At 43.5% G+C, this 14,149-nt stretch overlaps 1 protein-coding gene across 1 annotated transcript; it reads left to right on the forward strand.

The window, feature by feature from the left end:
• The first annotated feature begins 1,345 nt into the window (after positions 1 to 1,345).
• LOC128379724 (uncharacterized) lies at positions 1,346 to 13,409 on the forward strand. Its single transcript, XM_053339352.1, is given in 7 exon segments — positions 1,346 to 1,624; positions 9,620 to 9,738; positions 9,909 to 10,053; positions 10,205 to 10,724; positions 10,832 to 11,310; positions 11,363 to 13,297; positions 13,299 to 13,409. Coding segments are annotated over 7 exon segments (3,588 nt in total).
• The last annotated feature ends 740 nt before the right edge of the window (positions 13,410 to 14,149 follow it).

Below are 14,149 nucleotides of genomic sequence, written 5' to 3' on the forward strand. Positions count from 1 at the left end.
ATAGAAGAGCGCAGGAAAGCCACTTCATTTCTCTGCACTGAGCTGAAATGAAATAAATGCATATAAATTGTAACTGTAAATAAATATTAGGACGTCCCTCTCTCCCTTTTGGAGTGGTTGCTTCCTGGGCCAGGAGCCAGTGGTCAGGACTAGAGATGACATCAGGAAACTATCTGCACCTATAGGTAGTTTAGGCTGCAACCTATTTAACTGGCTTCTTTGTCAACCAGTCTCTCTTCTTTTCCTTACAGACCTCAACCAGCCAGACATGTAAGGGTTATTATGTTGTTTGAAAATAAATGTTATTTTAGAAGCTTTATTCTTGTGTGCTTCCCTTTGTTGTTGCGGACGCTGAACTGGCTGATGACAAAATGCTTGATAACAATATTTATCTAAAATTACAACAAATAAATAAAGTAAATTATTTAAAACACATAAATAAACACAGGCCTTATGGATGATAGATGGACCAATCAGTATCTATCGTAAACACAAATCTCAGGTTTCACACACAAACAGCTTCTATAGGCTAAAGTGTGTAAGTATTCAGTCCTCCCCTTACACTTGAACAACAGCAGGAGCCTTTCTCTCTTAAACCTGAATGGAATGGGACCTTAATTAATAATAATAATTAATAATTAAGGTTAAATTTTGTGTACATATTTCCAGTATTTTCTGTTTGTATGATGATGCTGGCCTAAGACTTTTGCACAGTACTGTATATATTCAAGAGTGTGTGAGTGTGTGTGTGTGTGTGTGTGTGTGTGTGTGTGTGTGTGTGTGTGTGTGTGTGTGTGTGTGTGTGTGTCTGCATCTATAGGTAGTTTAGGCTGCAACAGTACTGTGTATATCCGAAGTCCAACTTCCCAGGTAAAGGGAAGGCAGCATTAAGCCCCAGAAAAATGAAGGATGTTTCTCTCACAAGCCAATATTCTTTCAGTGAATAGAGCATGAGTTAACTCACCGTCCCTTGATGCCGTTTACAATAGTTGCAAGCTCGTTCTGGTCCACAGGAACTGCAGTGTTTCCAGCAACCAGGAAGAAGACCAACGCCAACCAGTAGAGACCAGCCATCTGCACACAGATCAAGTTCACTGACCGAGCCTTTTACACAAACAGCATCATCATACAGAGGATTCAAAACAGGGAAATTATGTGGACAGTACATGTCTACTGCAGGTAAAGGCTTTGTTTAATTCACACTGAGTTTCATTAACACTTAAGATTTGTTACAGTTATAGTTTTATTGAATTCATGTGACACCTCGGACGGGGAAAAATCAGCTGATGCAGAGAGGAAAGTCCGCAGCCTGATAGCTGAGAAGTTCAAGCTGGACACTGGGGCCATGGTCATCGAAAGAGCCCACCGCATTGGGAAGCGGGACCCCAAAGGTGAGCGTCAGAGGCCCATAGTGGCTAAGTTTTTAAATTTCAAAGACCGAGAACTGGTCTGGTCTAGAAGGAAGGAGCTAAAGAGAGCCGCCCCAGGGGTCTACCTGAATGAGGACTTCTCCGAGGCAGTTAGACAGAAAAGAAAGGAGCTGCTGCCCAAACTGAGAGAAGCTTGGGACAGAGGGGACATTGCGTATTTTAAATTTGATCATTTAGTCGTTCACCCACCAAGGGTCAGGGGGGGGTGGTCTGATCCGCAACACCAGTGCTGTTCCCTCTCCTGTGACCTCCACCCCGAAATGAAGCCTACTGAACCTAAGTGCTAAATAGCAGTGTACATTATATTTTTTTATTTTTTTTATTTTTTATTTTTTTCGTTGTGTTTATTTTATTGTATCTTTGTTTTGTTCTGTTTGAGTTGTTTGGACATACATGTCTATTAAAATACCAAAAAAAGGTTTAAAATTTGCTCATTTAAACATCTGCAGTTTGAAAAACAAGGTTAATGAGTTAAGCTCAATATTGCATGACAATGATATCCACATAATGGCCATCTCGGAAACGCATTTGGATAACACAATAGAGGATTCAGTAGTTTCTATACAAGGGTACAACTTTTTTAGAAGGGATAGGGACAGATTTGGAGGGGGCACAGCTTTCTTTCTGAGAGAACACATTCCAGCTAAAATCAGAAACGATTTAAGTAGGAATGGTGTGGAGGCCTTATGGCTTCAAATTCACATTCCTTATAGTAAACCAATATTAATATGTTGTTGTTATAGGCCACCATGTTCTAATGTGGATTATTTAGACAATATATGTAGTATGCTGCAGAATGTAACTGACAAAAACTTTGAGGTCTTTTTTGTGGGAGATATGAATATCAACTGGTTTTATAGTAACTGTGCTTTGAGGAAAAGGCTGGGTGATGCAGCTGCTATATGTAACTTATCTCAGATCATAAATATGCCAACAAGAATTAACATTAACAAGCAAGGCTCACTGTCGTCCACTTGCATAGATCATCTCTTCACTAACAACCCAGAGAAATGTTCAAAAGCAGTGTCCGTGCCTGTAGGATTTAGTGACCACAACATTATTGCACTAACCATAAAAACAAAGGTTCCGAAAGCTGGACCAAAAGTAATACTAAGGAGAATTTATAAAACTTTCTCAGAAAAAGAATTTACTGATGATCTAAAAAATGTAAAATGGCACACTGTTCTGGACTGTTCACACCCTGAGGCTGCATTAGTCACTTTTATGAATTTATTCTTAGCTGTTTGTGATAAACATGCTCCCATTAGGAAGCTATCAGTGAGATCAGTTAAAGCGCCCTGGATGGACAACGAACTAAAAAGCTATATTAGAGAAAGAAACTTACTAAAGAAGTCTGCTATTGAAAATGGAAGCCCAGAGGAATGGCATGCTTACCGTGCACTGAGGAACAAGATCACTAAAATGAACAAACAAAAGAAAAAACAATACTATAGATCTAAATTTGCAGAGTGTAGGGATGATAGCAAAAAAATGTGGAGAATACTTAATGATGTTGTAGGTAAAGGTAAAGTAAATAATACATCTACATTTGTTGAATGTGATGGTGTGTTTATAACAAAACCAAAGGATGTTACAAATTATTTCAACGATTATTTCATTAAAAAAGTTGACACAATCCGATCTGAAATGTTGCCTAGGCAAGGGACGCTTTCAGATTCCATTATCAAAAAAAGATTATGTGGGGCAAGGAATGCAAGTTGAGTTTCAGTATGATCAAGGAAGAGGAGCTAGAGAAACTTCTGTTATTAATTAAATGGGATAATCCCTGTGGCATTGATCATTTAGATGCCAGATTACTGCAGTTATCGGCTAGAATAGTGGTGAGGCCAATTTTTCATATTTTTAAATTATGTTTTGATGTATGTGTCTTTCCTCAGCTGTGGAAGGTTGCAAAGATTACTCCACTGTCGAAAAATAATAGAGAGCCTCTATCAGGACCTAACAGTAGACCGATTAGTATATTGCCTGTCTTAGGCAAAATTATGGAGAAAATCATTTTTATCCAAATTCAGAAGTATTTCGAAGACAATAGCATTAATTCTGAGCACCAACATGCCTATAAAACAGGCTATTCGACCTGCTCAGCCTTAACATCTCTTACGGATCATTGGCTAAAAAGTATTGATGAAAAATTAATTGTAGGTGCAGTGCTGTTGGATTTTAGCGCAGCTTTTGATATTATAGATCATGAGTTGTTACTCAGAAAGCTTTCAGCTTACAGGTTAAATAACTCAGCTCTCAAATTATTAAAAAGTTATCTGTCTAACAGACAACAATGTGTGATGTTTAACGGCTCCCTCTCAAGTATTGTGACGCTGAATAGTGGGGTTCCACAGGGGAGCAGCCTTGGGCCCCTACTATACTCCATCTTTGTTAATGACATGCCATATGCATTAAAGCAAGCAGGTGTAGTAATTTACGCGGATGACACGACATTGCATGTCTCTGCAGAAAACATTACATCTGTGGAAAAATTACTTCAACATGAAGTAACGCTAATCTCAGAGTGGGTTTTAGAGAATAAGCTAAAGCTGAATGTCATGAAAACAAAGTGTATGGTTATGGGCTCTAGTCATGCACTCAGGTCAGAACCAAAGCTGTGTCTGTCGATACGGGGCATCGATATAGAGCAGGTCAGCGAGGCCAAGCTGTTGGGAGTAACAGTTGATGAGACTCTATCTTGGTCTAAGCACATTATTAATATAGTGTCCAAAATGAGCTTTAACATCTCTAACATCAGAAGAATAACTTACCTTCTTAACGAATCAACGGTTAAACTATTAATTAATGCCTTAGTTCTGTCTCATCTAAGCTACTGCCCAATAGTTTGGTCCAGTGCCTCAAAAAAGGACCTTTTTAAACTCCAGCTAACTCAGAACAGGGCAGCACGCCTTGCTCTGAGGTGCTCTATGAGAGAAAGTGTCAGGAATATGCATAGAAGACTCGCATGGATGCTGGTGGAGGAGAGACTGGTTTATGGTCTTATTATGTTTTTGAGAAAGACTTATGTGTCACATAAACCTTTTTCTTTTTTTTCACAACTTCAACTGACAAATGTGAAACATGGTTATAGTACTAGACAGGCCTCAGGAAACAACTTCACCTTGCCTTTACCTAGAAGCAATGCACTCAAAAGATCAGTTATGTATAGAGCTGTAGCTCACTGGAACAGTCTCCCCCCTCACGTGATCACAACAACTGGAATGTCGAGTTTTAAAATCAAACTGAGAGAAGCCGTGCTTAGCTATGATAGTAAGTTGCAATAGCCTACCATTAAATTAGAAAATTATGTTAAGTTGAATTCAAGCATGTTAATACAGCTGAGTTGAACAACTTGGTACATTTTATACTGCAGGTTACCTCATATATTTGTTTCTATAATCATGTAACTCTTTTATAATCAACTGTACTATTCCTCTGGATCACGGTAACACATTTACATTGCATTCCTTATTATATATTTCTATAATCATGGTAATTCAGGTTGAATGATGTTGTGTAATTCTTTGTATAAATGATGTAATGATGAAATTATTGTAATAATTGTTTGATTTAATGTGGACCCCAGGAAGAATAGTCTTCATCTCTATGAAGACTAATGGGGATCCAAAGAATACAATAAACAATAAACAATAAACCTTCATATAAAGCAGCAGCATTACAGGACAAAGATAAGGGTTAGGGTAAAGGCAAGGGAAGTTTATCTGTGTCGCACATTTCAACAACAAGGCAATTCAAAGTGCTTAACATAAAAGATAAAATGCATTTATACAGGATATAAAAGCAACACATACAGTGGTAAATTGGATATAAAATTAAGCTTACATAGAATAAGAGGATAAAATGTACGTTGCGATGGGCTAGGGTTAGTTTAATAAAAGAAGCTGCAAACAGAAAGGTCTTCAGTCGTGATTTAAAAAATAAAAATTCAAAAAAATATATTCATAATTATTTTGTTATCTCATATGCTAATGTATCACCTGCTGAAGTATTGCAGTAAAGTGATGGTTTGGTGGGTGGAGGTGAATGGAATCCGCTCAGCCTCAGAAGCAGCCAAGTAACATTGTGAGTATCGGCTAGTAAATAGTACAAAGTAAATCTACTGTACATTATACACAATAATGATACCACATGAATGACTATAAAATGACTGTTGCAATTAAACAGTCAACAGACTTTAATGAAATGACAATATAGTCTATTATATCAACATATTTAGAAAGACCATGGAAATGCTGTAAAACCCATTCATTTGTCAGATTGACAGAACTGCCAGATAAATCCCTGGGAATAATCTTAGCCTGGTTGTTAGCCTGGTCTAGAGCAGGCTAGCTCCAGAGAATAAATCACCATAGTAACTGGGCCGGGTTAAATTTAACCTGCTTTCATGCAACCGACTTGAGGCTAAATTCAGCCAGGATAACTAACATATCCCGGCTTAATCCCTTATCCTGGTTTCGTGCAATACCCCTCAGGTTAAAAGACAGTGATGGGATAGACAAAGACTGAAACTGGACGATCCTACACATATACTGCCATAAATATACATCCATACCACCGCCCAACCCTCCATCATAGCGTTCACATAAGCATTCGCATCATACCAAAAAATTCATTGTGATAAATATAGATTCAATTAAGGGTGTTTTGTCTCCACCTGCTTGTGTAAAGGTGAACTGCATGATATGAGTCTGAATTGATATCCAGATGCGTCAGTATCTATCAGCAGCCTCTCAGATGGCTCATTGTTACTATGATGCTTTGATTGTTGACACATACGATTCAATTTAGTCCCGTAATGTAAATCCAGAAATATTTGTCTTCTAGTATTATTTGTATTTTTGAGCCGAATAAAAAACGAGTCACTTGTTTGAGTCTTTTTGTTGAATCTATTGTTGAAAGTATAATCTGTGTAAAGCGGATATTTACAGCATGAACACGCCCTGTGTGTGTGTGTGTGTGTGTGTACACATAAATATGTGTATGTGCAGATACAAATATTGTCTTGCAGGTCTGCAATTATAGCCTTATGTCTAAATCTCTCTGTCTCTCTCACACACACGTACATGCAGGCACAGGTCATCAAACTACTCAATAAAATATTATATATAACACTTCAAATGTTAGTCAGTTGGTGAACTTGGTGAAGGTGTGCATGTGTGTGTGAGTGTGAGGCAGAGAGATTTAGACATAAGGCTATGAATGCAGACCTGCAAGACAATATTTGTATCTACACATAGTAGGGGTGTGACGAGATGAAAACAGGATTTGTGCAATTTACTATTTATACTATTTTAATTTTTGATAATTAGATTCTTTATTTAATTTATATTTATATATCAGAATTGTTTCTACTCTTTATAATTTACTTTTTAGTATTTGTGATTGCATCTAACTTTTGTATTTATGGTTGTTATTTCCATAAATACCAAAATGATCCATCTATAAAATATCTATATGGGGAAAGCTTTTACATGCTGCATACTGCATATGATAATTATATATTTAGAAAGTAGAACTACAGTGGTTCATTACAAGATGATTAGTTAAAACATTTCAATTCAATTTCCATTTTGTGAATTTCAAATAAAAGAACAGTCATTTATTTCCTCATTGAAGTTTTCTTAAAAATATAAAGTCTTGTCTTGATCTCGTGAACCCAATATCGTGTCTCGTCTCGTGAGCCGAGTGTATCATCACACCCCTAGCACATACACATATTAATGTAAACACACTCACAGTAACACACATCAATTTTTCAACACATACATACACACCAAACTCTGACACCCATACCAACACATCCAGCTCATATTACATGCAACCACATGTTTCGCTGGTCTGCTGTGCTTCATAAAGCAGGACGAGCAGGACGGGAGAACACTGCATTGTATTCTCCTATAGGCAAAATACAGCTAAATGATGTAAATGATGTTATCTGGTAAAAAAACAAAAAAACAACAAAACTACAATTTTGAAGCCATGGCTCCCAAATGACACCCCAGAACACAGGAATGTATGAATGTCATATTTTGGAAAAAAATTAGTTTTAATGGGGAGTCCTTGGTCCTTTTTTTCCTGACACTGCACAAGAAATAATACTGCATCAAAATCAATGTTGTTGCTAATCCCCCAAAATAATTCACTTTGTATTTAGCATATGGAAAATAATTCATTTTTTGTGGGGGTTGGGGTTTTTCATAAAAAAACAAACAGTTGTTATATGTAAACAAACTGGCATTTAAAGGGTTAAAATCCTGAAAATGAATGAATATTTTAATAGACTTGTTGCCCTGTGCCAGAACTCTGCTCTTTAAACCAGAACAAAAACATTTTCACCTGCTTGCTAGTTTTTCATAATATAATGCACAGACAGTATTTCATAAAGTTTTACTGTCACTTCTATAACAAAATCCAATCTATCCTTCAAAGTAGATCTTTTACCTTTTGGAGAAGAATGTCTGATGGATGCTCTGAAGTCGTGCAATTCTTCTGTTGTCTCCTCAGTGTGAGAGTGCAGAGTGCAGTGAGAGTCAGAAAGAACAGGCTTTTTAAAAGAGACGTGGAGGACTATGGTCAACCCCTTCAGTGGCACCATTCCCTTAAATGAACATTCAAATGATTTCAGACGAAGAGACGATAAGATGCTATCAGTGAAGCACGTTAGAGTTACAAAGAAGTTAAACTGGCATGACTACCCACAACACCCCTCTTTTTGTAGGCTGTTTTGAATGCACTGCATGGGATCATCGCCTTCTGTGAGGGATGAGGGAACTTACATTTTCACAAGCAAACCATGGGTAACAAAATATTTTTTTAAAGTGTGCTATATAAGAATGAAATGATACTCCCTGTGGGATTCTGGAAGAGCACAAAGAGGTAAAATAAAGTGGTTTAACGAGCGTTGAGCTTAGAAAGATTAGGCAGAAGAAACGTTTTCCTTTAAATTAAAAAGCAGCAAGAAGGTTTGAATAAAAGACCTAAATACAGAGCATAAGTAGGGAATGGAAAAGATAATAAACACATTGAGAAATGATTGCAGTGTAGAAGAATCAGTGAGCAGACTTTCAGTTTCTGCTATGGATATGGATAACCATAGTAATGAAAGATTTGCAAGAGGCAAATTCTGCAATTGTCACAGAAAGAAAGTCTTGATCAATAGTTTATGATTCAGCCTATAATGTGTCTCTTTTGTTTTATTTTGATTCTGTTTGTTATTTAGTGACTCTGTTACCTCATCCATCATCTCTTCCAACACCATGTTTTGGGTTGTTTTAAATTTGTATTATTATCACTTTATTGTACAAATAAAGAAAATGTACAAAGTAAAAAAGAAGTATGTTTAGACTTCAGCCTATAATGTGCATTTTATATTTTATATCCTGTGAAACAAAAGTGTTTCTTACTTGCTGAATGAGGAAGAAATTCAAGTTTCCAAGAAACTGAGGAGCACTCTCTGTATCCAGGTGCTCATGCCTTTATCTGAAATGTGAACATAGTCAAATCCTTTCATGCAAAATGAAAGGGTTAAACTGAGAATGAAGCAGGCTTTAGTTTGACCCATTTTATCTAAGAGAGCATAAATAAAGATAACTCAGCGTGTTCATAGAAGCCACATATAGAGACACATCACCAAAAACTCAGGCCTTCAACATCTATAAACCTACACCTGTAATCCTTTTTAAAGGGTCTCTGGGGCCTGGAGCCTATCCCAGCTGACACTGAGCAATATGTATATATATATATATACATATATACAGTCCAGACTGTAAGAATTTGCATAGTTATATATTTTGTGTTCTTCAGACTCTGTGCTTTAACGTTCAGTACCAGTGAAAAGTTTGGACACACTTTCTTATTCGAGGGAATGTGAAGGTGTGTCCAAACTTTTGACTGGTCCTGTATTCAGTTTGAATAAAGTAATGAATACTACAATGAAGTTACAGTATCACATCCTGTCTGTTGTTTCTGTTGTGTTTTAATTCATGTCTTATTTTGAAAGAGATGTTCTCCTTGTGTTTGTAGTTAGTTTTACTTCCTGTCTTTTCCTGCCTTAGTTGATTTCCTCATGTGTTTCACCTGTGTCTTGTTTCACTCACCTGTGTCCTGTTGGTAATCACCCCTTGTCTGAGTCTCTGTGTTTATTTGTTGAGTTTCTCCTGTGTTAGCTCAATAAAGTGCGTCGTCCAGACTCTGTCAGCCTGCAGTCTGTGTTCTATTTCATATCTGGTCAACACGCCACCGTATGGGTCACTCTCTCCGAGGGTGAGCTGCTTCAGGAGACAATGTAGCAAATTAACACCTCCGCCCAGCGGGCGCAATCAGAGCCTATTAATACAGCTGTGCGATCACCTGCTCACTCTCTTTTTCTCCTCCTGGAGTGCATGAGTATTTGTTCAGACTGAGACATTTTATGTGGCTTATCAATATACGTACTTATCTGCCTTCTTCCTACAGGAACAGCTTGTTGCTCGCAGTAAGGAAGAGTGTGCGGATCTTTGGAGTTTTTGTCTGGAATAGTGTGGCGCTGCGAGGAGCCTCTTTTCGCGTGAGGGAGAACGCTACCTCACGTGGCTGGGTTACTGTTTTGGTCTTCGGCCAGGTGAGTACTGCCTGTACTGACAGAGTACTGATTGTTTTTCGAGCTGAGAGGAGCCGCTGTGGCCGGGAGGTTGTACGCTACCTGAGGCTTTCATCCACACCTGTCGCCTGTGCCTTTCCGCTGAGTCCGAGTGGCAGTCTTGGCTTGCCAGACCATGTCACAGGACGGCGATTGCGAGGTTTTTCCCTCTCCAGCCATTGCCCTGGGCCAAGCTGGTCTCAGGGCAGAGAATGAGCTGGACACAGAGGCGCGTGATCGGCCACTCGCCGGTAAGCGGTGCACGCGGAAGAGGAAGCGTTCAGAGGCGGAGATTGAACAGCTGCAGCTGCAGGTGGAGGCTATGCAAAATACCCTGCAGGGGCTTGTTCATGCTCAGCGTCCTGCAGGGCTGCCTGGCATGGGCAGGCCACCTCCTGATGTCTGGGATAAAGATCCATATGTGCTTTCTATCGCAGCCTCTGACAGTTTGGAGGGTCTGCACGACCCCCAGTTCGAGGAGGATGTCCAGTCGCTCTCAGATTTGGGGGATGGCTCTTCACAAGCTTCAGAGCCTGAGCCGATGGACCCTTCTGATAGGGCTGTGATTACAAGGGTGGCAGCACGTGCACAGCTGGTCTGCCAAGCTCCGCCTCCAGCTGTTCAGTGTTTGACAGGGGCTCACGGCGGCGCAGGTCAGTCGGGCTCCCTGTCCTTCCTGATTTTATGTCTGAGCTGCAGTCCTCTTGGGGGGCTCCTAGTTCTGCAGCCCTTCCGAGGACCCAGCTGGCTAACATTGCAGGGGCTGAAACACATGGGGTGGCCACGGCCCCCCGAGTTGGGGCCACCTTTGCTATGTTGGCAGGAGCTGTGGCAAGGGCTGGCAGGGAAGCAAATCACCCTGACAGGCGCTGCAGGGCCACTGATAACCAGCTCCGCAGGGCTTATCATGCCTCGGCGTTGGCGGCCAGGTTGGCGTGCACCAATTCTTTGTTGCTGCTTTATTTGGAGGGTCTGCTGCAGGATTTGGCTTCAGCAGCCCCGAGTGATGAGATGACGGAGATGCTCCGTGTGGCGGACATGTTGCTGCGGGTCAACATTGCGCATGCCCAAGCCCTTGGCCAATCAATGGCCTCTATGGTCTGGCTGTCACAATCCAATCTGTCCGACCAGGATTGCATTGCTGTGCTGGCAGCTCCAGTGGTGCCAGGAGAGATCTTTGGCCCACCCTGTGAGGCAGCCTTGGAGCAGTCTCGTAGGACGAGGGAGCTGACACGCTCTGTGAGGGATGTGCCGGCCTCACGCTTGCGTTGGGGTCGTGGATCCTTTCAAGTCAGCTATACGGCCTCCAGGGCGCCGCAGCCTGCCGCCCAGGGGTTCCCAGTCCGGGGACGCCCGGCTCGCCAGCATTCCTTTCGCTATGACCGCAGTGGGGGTGCCAGATCGGGGTCAGCTGGTGGCCGGCGCTGACGGTTGTCAGCCTCCGGCTTCACGCTCCACTCCTCAGCACCTTGCTCACTGGCGCCAGTGTACTCGGTGCCCTTGGGTACTAAATACACTGGAGTCAGGATACAGACTCCAGTTCAGAACCAGACCACCGCCGTTTCCCGGCATTGTTCCTACCCTCCTCAGCAACAGGGCAGATTGTCAGTCCCTTGTGACAGAGGTTTCGGCCCTTCTGAAGAAGGGGGCAATAACACCCGTCCCCAGTGGCGAGATGCACCAAGGGTTTTATTCAACCTACTTCTTGGTTCCGAAAAAGGACGGTGGCCTCCGTCCTATCTTGAACCTGAAGGGGTTCAATGGCTTCCTAAAACGCCTGCCCTTCCGTATGCTTCGTCTGTCGCGCCTTCTGTCAGCTGTAAGGCATGGAAACTGGTTCACTACGGTGGATCTGCGCAATGCGTACTTCCACATTCCTATTCACAGAGGTCACAGGAAGTACCTCCGTTTCTTCTTTCAAGGCACAGCATACGAGTACGCCGTCCTCCCGTTCGGCCTGTCCTTGTCTCCTCGCACCTTCACAAAGTGCATGGAGGCAGTGCTGGCACCTCTCCGTCGACAGGGCATTCATATTTTGAATTACCTGGACGATTGGCTGGTGTGCTCCCCGTCAGAGCGTCAGGCCCAGCTCGACACCTTGACGGTGTTGAACAACCTCAAGAACCTGGGGCTGGCCTTGAACAGGGAGAAGAGTTGCCTTGTTCCATCAAAGAGGGTGGAGTATCTGGGTTTGGTTCTGGATTTGACCTTAATGAGAGCTGTCCTCACCTTGAAGAGGACAGCGGTGCTGATGGACAGCTTGTCACAGTTGACTGTGGGCAAGCACATCTTAGTGAAGTGTGGCCGGAGGCTGTTGGGCCTCATGGCAGCGGCGTCCCAGGTGGTGCCCCTGGGGTTGCTTCACATGCGGCCGCTGCAGCGTTGGCTTGCCAGGCACAGAGTGTGCCCCCACGAGGATGGCCTGAGGGCTATCCTGGTGTCTGCAATTTGCCTTCCAGCACTTGCGTGGTGGACCACAGCCCTAGGCCTCAGGGAGGGAGTTCCGCTGGGGCCGGTGTGCTCAAGGGTGACCATAACTACAGACGCCTCAAAAGAAGGCTGGGGGGCCCTATGGGCGACCCACCCGGTCCGGGGCCTGTGGGGTCCCTTTTGGAGAGGGGCTCACATCAACCTGCTCGAACTGGAGGCAGTGTATCGAGCCTTGGTGTATTTCCTTCCTGCAATTCGGGGGAAGTATGTGTTGGTTCGGACCGACAATTCGACTGTGGTCGCTTACGTCAACCGGCAGGGCGGACTGCGGTCAGGGTCCCTGCACAACTTGGCACACAAGCTCCTCCTCTGGGCTCATGCACAGGGTGTGTCCCTGAAGGCCATCTACTTGCCAGGGGCAGTGAACATGGCAGCAGACCTCCTGTCCAGGGGCGGCCCCAGGCCAGGGGAGTGGCGGCTTCACCCGCAGATTGTGGAAGCCATTTGGTCTCGCTTCGGAGAGGCCCAGGTGGACCTCTTTGCCTCACGGGAGACCACCCATTGCCCACTATGGTACTCCATAGCAGGTCCAACAGGAACATTGGGGGTGGATGCTCTTGCGGGCCAGTGGCCCCAGGACCTGCTGTATGCATTTCCTCCCTTTCTCCTCATACCAGCTGCTCTGGCCAGGGTGGGGATGATGGAGGCCAGGGTTCTGCTTGTGGCCCCAGATTGGCCACATCAACCATGGATGGCAACTTTGCAGAGGCTGCTGGCAGGAACCCCATGGTGCCTCCCCAGTCAGGCCGAACATGCTGTCACAGGCTCAAGGACAGCTCTGGCACCAGAATCCGGGGATTTACAGGCTGCATGTCTGGCCTGTAGATGGGAACCGCTCAGCAGTTTGAGTCCTGCTGTTATGGCTACCCTGCAGGCAGCCAGAGCTTATGCCGGCAGATGGAAACGGTTTTGCCAGTGGTGTGCAGAGAAGGGCTGGGACCCAGTCTCTTGTGGGACACGGGCAGTCCTCTTATTTTTGCAGTCCCTGTTGGGGAAGGGATTGACAAAGTCCACCTTACAGGGCTATGTGGCGGCTGTATCTGACCGTCACATCCCTATTGAGGGTAGGACAATGGGCTCGCAGCCCCTTATTAGCCAGTTTTTGAGGGGGGCTAGGCGTATCCGGCCACCATGGTCCCATCATGGGATTTGCAGGTGGTGTTGCAGGCTCTGTCGGAGCCTCCTTTTGAGCCTTTGACCAGTTTGGGGCTGGAGCTTCTTTCCCTCAAGACGTTTTTGTCTTCTTGCCCTGGCCTCGGCAAAGCGGGTCTCTGAACTACATGCCCTGTCTGTGCATCCGTCTTGTTTGAGGTTGGGAGAGGAGGGCTCTGCCGTCTCTCTCCTGCCAAATCCAGACTTCTTACCTAAAGTGCTCCCTCGGTCTTTTGTTTTAAGGCCCTTGGTTCTGGAGCCCTTCCATCCTCCACCCCAGGCATCTGTGGAGGAGGCCCGGTTACACTTGGTCTGTCCAGTCCGGTCCCTGAGGGTGTACATCGCCCGTACGAGCCCCGTTAGACAGACTGATCAGCTCTTTGTCTGTTATGGGGGTGCTAAGGTGGGCCAAGCTCTATCCAAGCAGCGTTTGGCC

The sequence above is a fragment of the Scomber japonicus genome, chromosome 2 (assembly GCF_027409825.1).
Source record: "Scomber japonicus isolate fScoJap1 chromosome 2, fScoJap1.pri, whole genome shotgun sequence".
NCBI classification, from domain to species: Eukaryota; Metazoa; Chordata; class Actinopteri; order Scombriformes; family Scombridae; genus Scomber; species Scomber japonicus.